This window comes from Aspergillus undulatus (assembly GCF_047715775.1).
Source record: "Aspergillus undulatus strain CBS 261.88 unplaced genomic scaffold BDV17scaffold_2, whole genome shotgun sequence".
NCBI classification, from domain to species: Eukaryota; Fungi; Ascomycota; class Eurotiomycetes; order Eurotiales; family Aspergillaceae; genus Aspergillus; species Aspergillus undulatus.
Genome location: NW_027396606.1, coordinates 498855 through 512741, shown reverse-complemented (window position 1 = coordinate 512741; position 13887 = coordinate 498855). Strand labels below are relative to the sequence as shown.

The 13887-nt window shown below is 50.9% G+C and overlaps 4 protein-coding genes across 4 annotated transcripts; 1 reads left to right on the top strand and 3 right to left on the bottom strand.

The window, feature by feature from the left end:
• Positions 1–24: 24 nt before the first annotated feature.
• On the bottom strand, positions 25–2583 carry BDV17DRAFT_250461 (arrestin family protein). Its single transcript, XM_073756329.1, has 4 exons — positions 2394–2583; positions 2177–2320; positions 1798–2116; positions 25–1744 (listed from the first exon to the last, which is right to left on the bottom strand). The coding sequence occupies exons 1-4, from the start codon at positions 2450–2452 to the stop codon at positions 476–478; spliced, it is 1791 nt and encodes a 596-aa protein (XP_073620593.1). The 5' UTR covers positions 2453–2583; the 3' UTR covers positions 25–475.
• On the top strand, positions 2577–3502 carry BDV17DRAFT_250457 (uncharacterized protein). Its single transcript, XM_073756328.1, has one exon. The coding sequence runs from the start codon at positions 3168–3170 to the stop codon at positions 3339–3341; it is 174 nt and encodes a 57-aa protein (XP_073620592.1). The 5' UTR covers positions 2577–3167; the 3' UTR covers positions 3342–3502.
• A 4674-nt stretch (positions 3503–8176) lies between these two features.
• BDV17DRAFT_67685 (SNARE domain- containing protein) lies at positions 8177–8935 on the bottom strand. Its single transcript, XM_073764943.1, has one exon. It carries the CDS (start codon positions 8718–8720, stop codon positions 8316–8318), a length of 405 nt encoding a protein of 134 aa, XP_073620591.1. The 5' UTR covers positions 8721–8935; the 3' UTR covers positions 8177–8315.
• Positions 8936–9047: 112 nt separating this feature from the next.
• Positions 9048–13197, bottom strand: BDV17DRAFT_250449 (putative telomere silencing protein Zds1). Its single transcript, XM_073756327.1, has 3 exons — positions 12481–13197; positions 9926–12241; positions 9048–9875 (listed from the first exon to the last, which is right to left on the bottom strand). Exons 1-3 carry the CDS (start codon positions 12484–12486, stop codon positions 9663–9665), a joined length of 2535 nt encoding a protein of 844 aa, XP_073620590.1. The 5' UTR covers positions 12487–13197; the 3' UTR covers positions 9048–9662.
• Positions 13198–13887: the final 690 nt, after the last annotated feature.

Sequence of the window (13887 nt, the reverse complement as noted above, 5' to 3'; positions counted from 1 at the left end):
AGCTCAAAGAAAAGAGGAAAGATACTGTCATAAATGCTTATAGCAATGCATTTTATTGTCATGATAACCATCCCATAATCCATCCGTCTATATAAAACGCCAGAAAACCTTTTTGCTTTGTCAAGGGCATCGCACCCACATCGTCTTCGCGAAACGCTTGTGTCTGTAAAATAAAAATACAAATGTAATAGAGCCGGAGGCTTCTTCATGAGAAAGAAAGAGAAATTAGGAGATTCTATAATAAATGCATGCAAACCAGCGGCCCGCGCTGGAGAAGTTCATGTTCATGTTCGACCGTGGTCGAGGGTATTAAGGAGGTCAAATCTCGGTTTCGGTGGTAGAATGGCTTCAATAACAGGCCGCGGAAGAGCGGCGGGTATCTGTTTTGCGGGTACAAAGTGTCGTGAAATATTGTAGTCGTTCACCGTAAACAGTAAAGTCGAGGAGAGTCGAGGAGTTGATGGGAGGTAGGAGTCTAAGCTCTGCCGCGCGCCTGAGCGAGGCGGACCCTGCGCTCGTCATCGGAATGGCTGTGGGAGCGGGAGTGGAGAAAAGCAGGACGGTGAAAGAAATCCATGGGTGCGCTGAAGTACGAGTCTCCACGGCCTATACCGCGAACATGAGCCTGCTGAGGAGAGGTAGGGGCTGACTGGTGGAAATTCTCCGCAACAACGGCGTCGTAGTTTGGCAGACCGCTGTCGTGAGGGCGGACTGAAGAACGAACAGCGGTGGAATAACTTGGGACGCGGCTGAGGGTCTCTAACTCAGCGTACTGGGGGTGGAACGGTGTTGCCATTCCAGAAGGCAGGTTCTCATGGTCAACTTCATCGGAAGATCTATGCGGGAGTACCGGGCTTCCGGGGCTCTGAGTGTTGGCGCCTGACGGAGGACCGGATCCCGCCGCCGAAGTATGGTCTTGGTTCGAGGGGACGCCAAGGTGATCTTGCTCTGACGGCGAGTGCCGGCTGTTGGCCTGAGTATTGAGATTCACCAAACGGTGGTGCAAAGCAGACGCAGAGATGTCGGTGTTGGTAATGGCGTTCATGGAAGCGAGATTCTCAGCGGAGAGGTTCCGGCTGAGGGCGCCGAATGGGGTGCCAGGGCCGCTTCCAGGGCCAGGGGTTCGGTAACCGGAGGGGTCGACTTCGCTGTATAGCTGGTCAAATTGGTGTTCTCCATACAGCGGAGGCGCCTGTTGGGCAAGATCATTGATTGCATTCTGGGCGGTCTGAGGGTTTGAATCGACGAGGTTGTTGTTATCGTCGATCGCGAGGTTCGGAGAGATGAAGATTGAAACGGGTAGAGTGGCTCGTAGCTCGCTAATGTGTCCATCAGGGTTGAGGAGTTGCACCCTGAACTTCAACTTGTGCCGCACTTTGATCCCCCTGGTATCCGTGTCCTGCAAGCATCTCGTCAACGTCTTAGGTAGATCCAACGTCCGAGAGAACTGGTAGCCCTCCGCCGCCTCATCGATGATCTCTAGGCTGTTTTCTTCGTCTAGCTTGTGCTCGTCGTTGATGATCGTCCTAGTAGTCTTGTATGTGTTGCGAATTGCATCCGGGTCTTCGGGGTTGAGCGTGAGATCGTAAGTTTCGACAAGCTGCGAAATGATTTGTCCAATCCCAAGCCCCTTGAGAAGAGGAATCAGCTTGAAATCGACCCGGATATTCGTGCCGAAAATGACGGCTTTGGTAGGGGTGCTAATCGAGTACTCGATTTTGTTTGGCCAGATGTTTTCGACGGACTGTGAAATGTCAGCGCATGTGACCAACATACCGAGGATGGGTCCCCGCATACCATAGCGTGTGAAAGCTCAAGGGCGCTCGATTCCAGGGTGCGAATGATGCGGAGCGGCCTCCGAACGATGATGTCTTTCGCATACTTGCGACCGATCTCGGCCTTGAATCGGTATGTGACATAGGTGTCTGACAGGCCCTCAACACTCTCCGGCATGGAGCCCTCTAGGATGACGTCGAAAGGGTATTCATAGTTTCCAGGGCGCAGGATCTCGGTCTTGCCCTTGCCCGCGTCTCTGAACTTCCAGGTCTTTTCGTAGAATACGCGCTCTCGCCAATTTTTGCGCCCGCCGCCAGCAGAGCTCGAGGGGAGGTGCCAACTAGAGAAACAGGAACTCGTCAGCAGGTGCCCCACCGGAAAAGAATCCAAAGTCACTCACCAGACGCGCGAAATGCCCGTAAGGTGCAGTCGAATGTGTTTGTGGGAAATGGGTTCGGACACGCAGAGAATGAGCTTTCCACTCAAATGCGCACTGGCAGCTTCTTGTTCACCACCACGAAAAACGATATAGTCTTCGTCGAGTCTGTCGCAAGGGAGGGTGGTTAGTAGGTAAAGTTCGGGCCAAGAGCCGAGATGCCGAGAGGCTGCAAACACACCTGATGTCAAAGTACTTTGCGTGACTTGCACCGCCTCCGCTGAAGAAACTGAGCGCCATGGCGATGACAAGTCAAGGCGACGACAATAGAGGAATATTGGATAGAGAGAAATGAGCACCGGAAGAAAGGTGCAAAGCAAAGGGGGTGGGCCAGCTAAAATATAGAAGACCCAAGGGCGGGCAAAAAAAAAAAAAAAGAAAAAAAAAGAGGAAAAGTATGACAGTCAGTCACAGATAGGTATCCCACCGATCTTCGGGTCCCACTTGGATGCGAGTCAAGTGGAGTGCGTCCAAAACAGCCGTTTCCGTCACTCCAGAGGGGCCTTTTATCGGCGCGCGCTGTGGCGATTGACAACAATAATTGGCATGGAGTGAATGGTCGCTAGCGGGTCCGCAAATGATGCGATTTGTTCACTAAGCCTAGAAGATAAGTAAAATGTCAACAACTGACAGTAAAGAAAAACATCAGGCGATATGCGCATATAAGTATCGTCATTGCAGCCTGCGCAAAGCGCGGCCCGAGACAAAGTCACAATGAGGTGAACAAAGCAGCAGCTTGAAGCCTTGAACAAGGCTGACCTGGGCAACGCAGGGCTGGAAGATCAAAAGTACGTTCGGAGAACTTACCGAGGTGACAGTCTGCAGGGACAGAGACAGCGTCAGGGACCAAAGAGTAATAAAAAGAGTAAAAGTGAAGAAGGTAAGAGCCAAGCAGCGTGCGGCCAGTAGATATTTACCTCGCTGCTCGATTGCGAAATCCACAAATTCCGTGGTTATGATTCTAGCCGTGGATATTATTTTCCCGGTTGGATCGTCCGGTTTTATCTTCTACCTCGCCTTCCTCGTCAGATCGGCTGGCCTTGCGGCTTATCGCGTGGCTCGATGGGCTGAGCGTGTTTTGATGCGCTGTCATGAGACAGTGACTGTGTTGTCAACTTTTCAGCTCTGATCATTTTGTTTCTTCAGCTACTTGTGATCGACTCTATGCTTGATTGTGAGCATATGTATGCAATGATGTATGCAAATCGGGAGTAACCTGTGTAACCAACCCTTTGTTATCGGGGTGACACAGGCCCAAAATAGACTTTCTGCTGATAGCCCTTGTTCAAGATATGACACCATCCATGTAGATACAACAATAATAATGCTCTTTCCGGAGAAACATGCCCTACTATACCCGACACAAAGCATACTACCCCATACTATAGTACACCGCAGTCTGCAGAAACTCATTGCCTGATGATCGCTGGCCAGCAGTGGCATGATGTCGATCAAGATGCACAAAACACACGTGAAACACCACGCTCTGTCAAGCTCCTGCTGAACCCGTACATCGATACTCGATAGCAACATCATCATGAGTCTACTGGTGATCAGGGCTAAGCTCTGCATATCCGTAAAGTCTGAAGAGAACCACAGTGGGGGAGCCTGAAGATCATTCGGCGTGCTCGGTCTCGGTGAACCTACCACGACCAAGAGGCCCAAGAGTCAAGACTCGTCATCATTGCTTCCCCGCCAGCGACATATAGATTCACTGATGCACATATCTTCTCAATATCACATAATAGATTGGGATTTACGTTGTGCAGGCAGCAGAGATGAGAGCCGATTCGATGAGCAACCAAGAACCGAGGCTTCCAGGAGGCAAGGTTGTTCAGGCATCTGAAGGTCTGGACACTTTCCGGAGAATATTTGCCAGGATCTGTGTCGACGAAGGTTCAAGGGACCAGTTCCCGCGACCAGGATCTTCTCTCCTGGCGCGGTTGATCGACGTCTAATCCATGCATCCCACTCCAGTTACGAGGTTACTACTATACCAAGTCACCAACCACCTTTCAGGAGATCACAGCAAAGGTATTATTTCGTCAAGGCCTCGAACTCAGGCTAGTAGCACCACTAATTTCATTAACCCAATATCAAAATCTGATACGGTTTCAATTTCTGTCGATTATTGTCGAAAGATGTATAGTTGGTCGGGATCTTTCGGAGAACGACATGTGATCCGGGGGATCTCGGAGCGATGCCACGTTCTTCGTCACTCACGGCCCGGGGCACGGTCGCTCCTACCATTATTACGCTTTCAGTTGGTATCGAGTTCTTGAGGTTTTAGTATGCCTCAAGCACAAAACACATTGTCTCGACAGGTAACGATGACGCCAAGCATTGTCCAGACCAGACTGATGCACTGGAGGTGTCGATTTGACGCAAAGCATGATATCATGATCCGTCCCAACGAAGACTTCGATCTATAAAGATCACTAACTTAGGTAAACCGTATGTGAAAGCCTTTGAGCCGCGCAATCATGACTCAACTCAAGGTGTTTATGGCACTTTCCAAGGTTCGAAGTTTCGGACTCGGCCTGAACCAGCAAGCCAACATCGGGAAATCCCGCTCAACCCGCGTCACAGTATAAAAGACCTCAAAGCCTGAAACTGAAAGAGGCAAAGCGGGCCAAGCAAAAAGGGACTTCCTGTCGTACCTGGTGGGTCTCTGTCATGGCGCGATTGCGATGCCGATAACCACCTTACGGGCTACTCTTCACCTGGGCTTAGCTCGACGTCTGACGGTGGCTAAGCTGAGCACACCACGTTTTAGCCATGTATGACAAGCTCAGTCTGACCGCCAATTGCGATATCAAGCTCGACAAGACCTGCAGCTCCTGTCCCACTCGAAACGTCAGTGGTACGCAAGACACAGCAGTCTAGATCGTGCACCCGGAGCACGAATTGCCGGCAAGCTTCAACGACCAACCACCCACTCGGCATGCCGATTCACCCTTCGTCAATTTCCAAGGTTACCGACCAGTCGAACCTTCCAAGGAGATATCTGCAACGCCAGCGCCCAACCACTCCAGCCTGGTTCCAGGGCTGGGCAGCCACACGGTATTCCCATTCAGGTTGGTGCTCGCGAGCCCGCCGAGATCCCGAACTGGAGCCGGCGTGCTCACGACATGATATCCCGTTGGACGGTTAAAAAAAAACTCAATTTCAAGTTCCAGCTCGGCGCGATAAGACTTGAGAGCCGCGTTGAACCGCCTAAGACTGGACGAAGTCACAAAAAGTGGATTGATGCGCTTATCGGGCTGCTGGGCCTCCTCCCCGAACGCGGCGGATTTTACCGTAGGTTCCACTTGGCGTTCAGGTTTTTCTATACCCACTGTCCGCCGGGTCCTTGATCTTCCTTTATCGATATCTGTTTTCCGGTCACCGGCAGCTAGAAAGAGGCTAGAAATGGGGGTAAACTGTCTAGCGGTCGGGCTCACTTCGGGTTCCTGAAAACTACAGAAGATCATGATACACCAAAGTCTGGAACAGCCCACTCTCGGATATTTCTTCCCGCTGAGACTTTGCTTTGCATATGTAAGTGCCAAAGGCCTTTACTTATCTGAGCGGGATTCCCGAGCTCAAAGGATATCAACATTTGTGTCCGCTTGATGTCATGGACCAAGTTGCTCGGGACACTGCCGCTCACTATCGGGAATCCCCAGGCTATTTCAACACTGGTTTTCACTTGATTATAACAAACATTCTATGGGAGGAACGATCGGTATTCCGTATCTATACTTCGGAAGAATGTACACCCAGACTCATTCAGCACCAACATGGCGTGATAGGGGACCCTCAGTTCTGCCAAGGTTTATCTCCAACACTATCTACCATATCCGCCTATAAGGCCATTCTATAGCCCTGCAGGCCCGCAAGCTGCAGTTTATACGTTGCCGATATACGCGGTCGAAATAAACTCCGTCAGGACCTAGTTTGTCGATACAAAGTCCTAGTCAAGGATATTGCGGTGTGGTATCCGAGTCCTAGCGCTTAGTATCCATGTACATATCTAGGTCATTTAGGTGATCCTGTCAACTTCCGCTCGGTCTTCTCTGTCTGTCTGGTGTTGAACACCAAAGCCGCGAGCGCAGACTTCGCCAGATCAATATTCTTCTTTCCTTCTCTGCCTTTTTAGCTCCGAGGCTGCCCGCGCAAGTTGTTGTTGGATGTCTTGTTTTTGTGTGGCGCATTGCAAGAAAACTTCGTTGGCGAATGCTTCGTTAGAAGGGCCCAGAAAAGTGGCAGATTGATTCGACGTACTCTGATAAAGCTCCCATCGGATGGAGAGCGGTGCCATAGACGGCGGCGACAGTGGCACCTGCTTGACCTTTGGCTCTATTGATTGTGAGACCCCCTTGAACACGACGAGAAGATGCTGTTCGTCCAAGGTCTCTCCCAGAATCGTCTCTCACATGACATATTGCTACACCCGCCTATCAGAATACCTCTTGCGCAGCGGATTGTACAATATCTTGCACCTTGGCCTTCCCCTCCGCATCGGCCAGGTTCCCTTGACTTTGACATCCAGTGAGACTAAACTAATGTATCCCATCCCACCGGGAGTCCTTGACCTTACGCGTCGAGAAGGTGGATGTTCCCTGCGTCAACAAGACCAAACACCAACATAACGATCCGAACTGCTCTACGTAGAGAGAAATCAACTTGAGGACCGATATACTCACTCCTGCTGGTCCAACAACGTTAGGTTGAGTATCTACATAATATAGCCGCGGCATATCTGACGCCAGAGGCAAGACGCTCCATACATTGACAGCGGCCCTATAAAAGATCTAGCCCTAGGTAGCCGCCTACATAGCGTAGCTCGCATACGCTGAGCTACGAGCTACCCTTGCCTTAACAGATTTCGCTCTGTCTGTGTCTTGGTCTATGTTTGTATCTACATCTGTATTTGCATCTACACATGTAATGTCTTTCTGCTCGCGCATCGCACGGACATCCCTCCCTGGTCCGTCTAGTCGCGAGGGAATGACGAGGGCAAGAGCTCACCTCAATACTGTCTGTCTCTTGCGTCTCTCGCTATTCACGGCGCACGGCGTTCGAGCCGTTGCTGAACCGGAGCCCGCGCCGTCGAAGCGAAAACCGCAGATTCTCTCAACTATGGTACATGACCATCATATCTTTATTAAGCCGGTGATTGGGGGCAGATACAGAGATTTGAGAACAGGGGAAACTAGACGGAATGACGGGAGAACGATCTCGACCTCGCTTTGAGTTTCCGGCCTCAGTCATGACTTAATGGGAAGTAAGTAGGCAAGAGTAGGTAATTGATTAAAAACAACCTTGTCCTCCGTCACGGTCACGGTCATGGTCATGGTACCTGTGGAGCGAAGGACTGGACCTGGTGCTTCAAGTCCAGAAACGTGGGATGGATCAAGTTGATAGCCGCTTTTGCGATATGAACCTGCTCTTCGGCAAACCAAATAAGTTGCGAAGATATCAACCGACGACTCCTAACAGCCCCCAAGGCCGTATATGCAATATACTGTAAACGTGGGCCTCATAGAACCCAGTGGCAAGTGATTCTCGCTTCTAAAACAGAATAAAGCAGGGCTTGTCTTATTAATACACATATCAATAGTAAAACGCAACGAGAAAGAGGATTGGAAGGCCCACTATGCTTCCGGAGGAAGTGCCCCATTCCCCCTCTCCTAGAGATTGAATCATGGGTTGATAGTTACCGCACCTGACCCCTGCAGACCATCTGAATTCCATACTCATTAGCGTACGGTAGGTGGTGCACCAGTCTCGCCCGCAAGACGATGCCATACCGTACGCCGTACCGTATCGACCCTCCTTCATTGTCGGTTGCCTTTCTTCGGAACCTTATATGCCAGCATTATGTACGCGAGACGCATTTATCCGCTTCGTCTCGTCCGGTCTCGTCTCGTCTCGTCTCCCTCGCACCGCTCCACCCCCTACCAACAGCACCAGCCGAGCCGACGCGAGCCAATCTCCATCCAAAGTTCCAATCACGTCAATCCAATCAAGCAACTCTTAGAAAATCCACCCCAGCACCAACCAAAGCAGAATCCCCGTCCCAACTACAATCCCCGCAACTTTCAAGACGGCAACTGTATCACCCTGCCTCGCCATCCGCGTAAGTCGGCTTGCGCTGCCTGTGAGGCTTGTTGAGAGGGAGGAGAAGACTTGATTCTATTCGTCCCATAACAAGCATAGTTAGCACAGTGAGAGGGTGATAGGAGGTAGGTATGTAAGGTAGAGGGGAAGGCCTCACCGAATGATCAAGCGTATCCTGATCCCGCGCATTATCGTATATATCGATTGTAACGGACTTCAGGGCGGAGACTTTGCCCGAGAGGGAGTTTAGGAGGTTGTCGTTTTGTCTATTCGGATTCAAAAGTAGAAACGTCAGCGTTGACTCGAACGACTCATGAGCATAGCTGATGCCGATGTCGGAGCAAAGAGAAAAAAAGAAAATTGAGAGAGAATGTTGTACGTACTGTTCTCGTTCGTAGGCCATTTTGAGCTGTGGTCTTTACTCGCGGGCGGTTCAATCTCCACGAATAAGGGTGGTGATATGGCGACGGATGTCGCGATTTCGAATCAGAGTTTAGATGAACTTGGTTGGGTTTGCGATAACTCGGATCTGGAGGGAGAATAAGAGTCGTTCAAGAGCGACAGACTGGGTTCAAGGGTATCGAGTCGGGGTTGGTATCATGAGGAATAGGAGTGCAAGTGTTCGTCTGGGGTCGCCGATCGATCCCCAGGCCGGTGTCAATGACATAATTGTCACGTGATAATACAGCCACAGGTGGAAGAGTATACAGGATTCACTACAGTACAGTAGGTACTAGATTAGTTTTATTTGACTTCGTATTCTAATGGCCAATGGAAATACTGTAATTAGTGATCCAGTCTACTATTATACAGCCTCTTTCCTCCAGCGCCAATCGCAAGAAACCGCACCGCCGAGGCCCAGGCAAGCCATGAGATACTCGAAAGAGAACAAGACAAACTGCTAAAGTAAAAGCGAATGAAAGTGAACGATATGCGGCGTCAACCGTCAATCCATGAGGCTTCCGGAGAGACAAAGTTAAAAATGTATAAAACGCAGCGAACGAACAAAACCAATGATAGAACCCCAGACGCTATGCTAACAAATCAAACCAAAGTAACAGGTCATGTCGTGCGCTGCCTTGTCCCCGTCACTTAACGGAATATTAGACGAAGCGCTATATAGACACAGAACAAAGTATAGGCACCAGGCAGCTCGATTCGTGTTTTTGTTCATCCTGTGCAGATGAGCATACTCTCAGGCCACGCCGCAGAGGCAAGGAGATGCGAACAAAAGCAGAAGCCGAGAAAGGAATCAGTGTACAAATTCCGAAATTAAACCAGTAGTGGCAAAGGGGTATTGCGCGTTGCAGAAAAGTATAAGTAGCAGTAGCGAGAGCAGCTTGTGTCACCACATATCATCATCATCATCATCTAGCTGAACATCATCGCCAAACGACATATGCCCGTACTGATTGTGGCCCGGGCCATATGCATATCCATTGTCGTAGCCCTGGTGTTTGCCTCCCCGCGGATCTTGCTGGTAGTGATGTGAATCATCGCCGTAATCATACATTTGAGGATCGTCGTAGGAGTTATCGCCATACTGCTGGTCCTGGGACTATATTCAATTAGTAAACGAAAATATGTACGACAGCGAGATATGCCTACCTCTTGGTATCTCTGGTACTGCTGGTACTCTTCTGCTTGCTCACGGACCTTCTGCTGCTGCCGCTGTGACGCTGACGTAGCGAGCATCATGTGGGGGTGCATTTGCTGGACCTTTGCAAGATAAGAATACATAAAGTTGCTGAGTAGGACCTGAGAGTACAGAGCACGCCGGGGATTGGCAAGCTTGATATGAGCCATCCTGTAAATGGCTCGCTCCTCCAGTATCGAGAATCGAGTCCAGGGATAGTCGACGTCTGCTTGAAGCACGCGCACCGGTGGCTCAGGCGATAGCGTTCTTGACAAGCTCTTCTTGTGGTGATGTTCGTTGTTCTTTTTCCTGCCACCACCGAAGATGGAAGAAAATAGCCCAGTTTCCTTTTCTTTTTCCTTCTTCGTTTCCGCTGACGATCTTCGTGCATTATCTTTCTTGCGCTCCTCCTCGAGCTTCAGATCATGTCGATCGAACACAGCACTTTCTTTCCTTGGCGAGGGTTCACTGGAAGCTGGCAGGACATTGGTGGCATCGTGTACCTTGTCTACCAGCTTGCTCTTGATCTTCTTTGAATCACTATCCTTCTTCTTCTCTTTCTCCTTGTCCTTATCCTCAGAGCCCAAGAACCAATGCCAGCTTGATTTGCGACCGCCATCTGAATCCTTTTTATCTTTACTCTTTTTCGATTCCGATTTGCGGTCTTCCGTCAGGGTCGGGATAAAAGACAAATTGTCCGTTCGGGTGGAATTTCCTGGAAGCGCCTGCGGGTTATTGGCAAAGTCGTTTAGAGTTGATGTTGACTCTTTAGGATGTGTACGAGAGGTAGGTGACCGCTTGTCAGCCTTGTGCTGTTTTGAGGGATCATGGCTGGAAACACGAGGTGGGATATTGTTGGGCTGCGACTGGTGTGGCGGTGTTGCGTGTATCTCCGACGGGGGAGTTTCAACGATCTCGGGTATATTCTGGTCTTGAGTTCCAGGGCTCGATCGTCCATTCGCACCAGCGGGTGAATCCCACTGCCGAGGTTGTTGAGGGGCGTTGATTCGATTTCCGGAATCAACAAGTGGTTGTCCTAGTGAGCCTTCCTTCGGCGGCTGCGAATCTCCTGATACCGAATCGAAACTAGCAATAGAAGCGCTGGGCTCCTGCTCTGGCTGAGACTTGCTCAAAGTTTGAGCGCGCGTGGCGCTAGGAGTCGGGTCAGTTGACACTCGAGTCAGGCCTAAAATCGGTTGACGGCCAGACGAGCCAACGATCGAGTCGAGCGTATCCTTCATGTCGGAGGGTCTGCCCGCTCTTCTTGAAGGACGCTCGCCCTTCCTTAGACTACCTGCCTTCCGATACTGGGTTCTTGTAGAACGTCTCAGACTGTGGCCTGGCGGTGCGGGTGGTAAGATAGGTCTATCGTCCTCTGCGGAGATCTGAAGGGACTGCACGCTTTCGAGTAAAGCGGTGGGGCTCGGAGACTTTGGTGTCGTTTCACCCACCAAACTCTCTATTTCGTGTAGGTTTGGACCTTGAGGGTCGCGATTCTGGGACCGCTTCCGTTCCAGTCGCTCCGCACCGTCCGTATAACCTGAGCCGCTGTCGATCTGCTTGGATAACATGGATCGCTTCCGAGTAAGAGAGCTGTTCGAGTTTTGGCGTTCGGGGCTCAACGAGAAGTCGCCTGATCGTCGCTTGATGTGTTCCGATTTACTTTCGAGAAACGATTTAAACTCCTTCGGAGCCAGCTCCGGGTGCAGACTGGCAGGAACCCAGAATAATCGCGAAGTGTCATTTTCGTCGGCGGACGGAGAGGGCGCTATCGAGGGAACGGAGAAATTGAAACTTGGAAGGTCGGGATCACCAGTAGCAGTAACGTCCATGGACATCCGCCTGATGGCAGCTAAGTTGTTGAGTTCTTGTGCCACTGCTGCCGGGTCAGACTCGTAATCGATATCGTTCAAAGGAAAGGATGTAGTGGCAGTATCGGAGGATCCTGGAGACGTCGGGCCGTCATCTGAGGACTTGGTCCTGGTCATCGGAGCTTGTGACTGGCCATTGGGGGGTCGTTGAGGGCCACAGTCTGGACCACTCTGCACCTGCAATGTTTGTGGGGAAGATGATTCGGCCGGCCGGCTCTGGGGAACGATCGATATGGCTTCGCTCAGTGGAGAGGAGATGTAGCTAAGTCGTCTGGACTCTCTTTTGTCGTAGTCATCATCGTACATATGCCCAATGGCCTCGGTGACATGGTGACTTGGGTCGCTAATCGACAAGTGAGTAGCATGGCCTCGCCGCGCCGAATATCCTCCGCCAGCCTCAGGGGGGCTCGCTGAAGCCTATAACGCGAACGCGACGATTGTTAGCGGTCAATTTATCTTGAAATAGTAGAACACAAAAAGATTAAGCCTCGCAGCCATCCCCAGACCAGAAGTACGGTATTTCCTGGCCTTTGCACAGGACAGGAGGGCCAGGAGAAATATTTCAAACAGGTTTGGTGATTCGAGAATAACCAGACAGGAAGCGACAAAAATCCCACCAACAGCGGAGGGGATCTTCCAAAAACGACCAGACATACCTGCATGGGACCAGATTGTCCGGGTATTTTGACCAGCTAGACCAGAAATCGGTGAAGACCAGGAGATGACGGGGTTCAAGCCTGGTGGAAAGGAGGTCGAAGTACCACCACGGCCGAGGAGCAGCGAAAGCAGGTGGTGGTCATGGAATCATGGACGCGGGGGGCAACCGTTCGGGAGACCTCCAGGGCGATCGAGAGGAAAGAGAGGACGACGGAGACGGCTGATCATCCGGCGACCGAAGCACGTCGTAAAAGTCGCAAAAAGGCAAAGAGCACGGAGGAGATGAAGATGAGAGGGCGGAGGTAGAGAGGTCGGGTGGGAGGGGGGTGTTGAATGGCGGGAAGAATGAGGATAGAGAAGGGCAGGAAAGAGTGGTGAGGGCGGCCCTGGTGGTGGTCACTGCAAAGAGCGGACGAGGATGCGGCCGGAAATAACAAGACGGTCCGGTCTGCTGGCTGTGGTTGGCTGCTGGGCCCCAGCGGAGACAAGCAGTGGACAGTTCCTCTCTCCTTTCTTATTATTGTTGACGGTGGTTTTCAGGTTGATTGTGAAGGACTGGTCAGTGGTAAGAAAGTGGATGGAGGGAGTCTTAGGTAAGGTCATAAGGTTCCCTGATCAAAGGCCGATGTTCTAGAGTTGTAGGAGCGATCGACAAATCTTCCGGTTCATCTCCCATCTACTCCATAAAGAAAGAAACATTCTTCGCTTGCTGCGATTACATATTATTACAGAATCCAGAAATCAGAGAGCACCTGAGACTGCGTTCCCTTCTCGACAGGTGATCGCAGGGATCGTTTCCCTCCTCGTATTGAGGCTTAGACGGCCTGCCAAGGGTCTTTCACACGGAAAACCCTGAGAGAATGAGGTCATCTGAAAACTGGATCTCGACATTCTCTCTCACGGTCATGCCAATACAATTCAATATATTGTTCAACGTTGAATTTGACTTCTGCCACCATTACTCGTAGTCAGGTAGCTATACTCGCTATCCATGGATACGGCCTCCCATGCGAAGTATAACTCGAACCTTACCCATACTACCCTTACTTACTCCGTCGAGCTTGGAATCAGCATCATATGGATTTCGGATGCCTAAGATTCAGATGAATCAGCAGAGCATGAAGTATGAACTCATAAATCAACCCTACCCCAGCCCCAGATCCGGGCTGGAATGCTGCCATGTTTCGACTCTTCAGTTCATCGGCTCCTAAAGGCCCAGCCTCCCCTCTCAGTCCTTTTTTGGTCGCTTATCGGAGCATTTCCACCTACTCCTGCCCCTTGATTCGTGACCTAGCCTGAAGAGTGAGGACTCGATGAGCGGCCACCTGAAGCGATTGGACGGGTCTGGTGACGCTGAAGAGATCGGAACTCAGCTGGCGATTAAATGCATCTGTCAGATGTGCAGG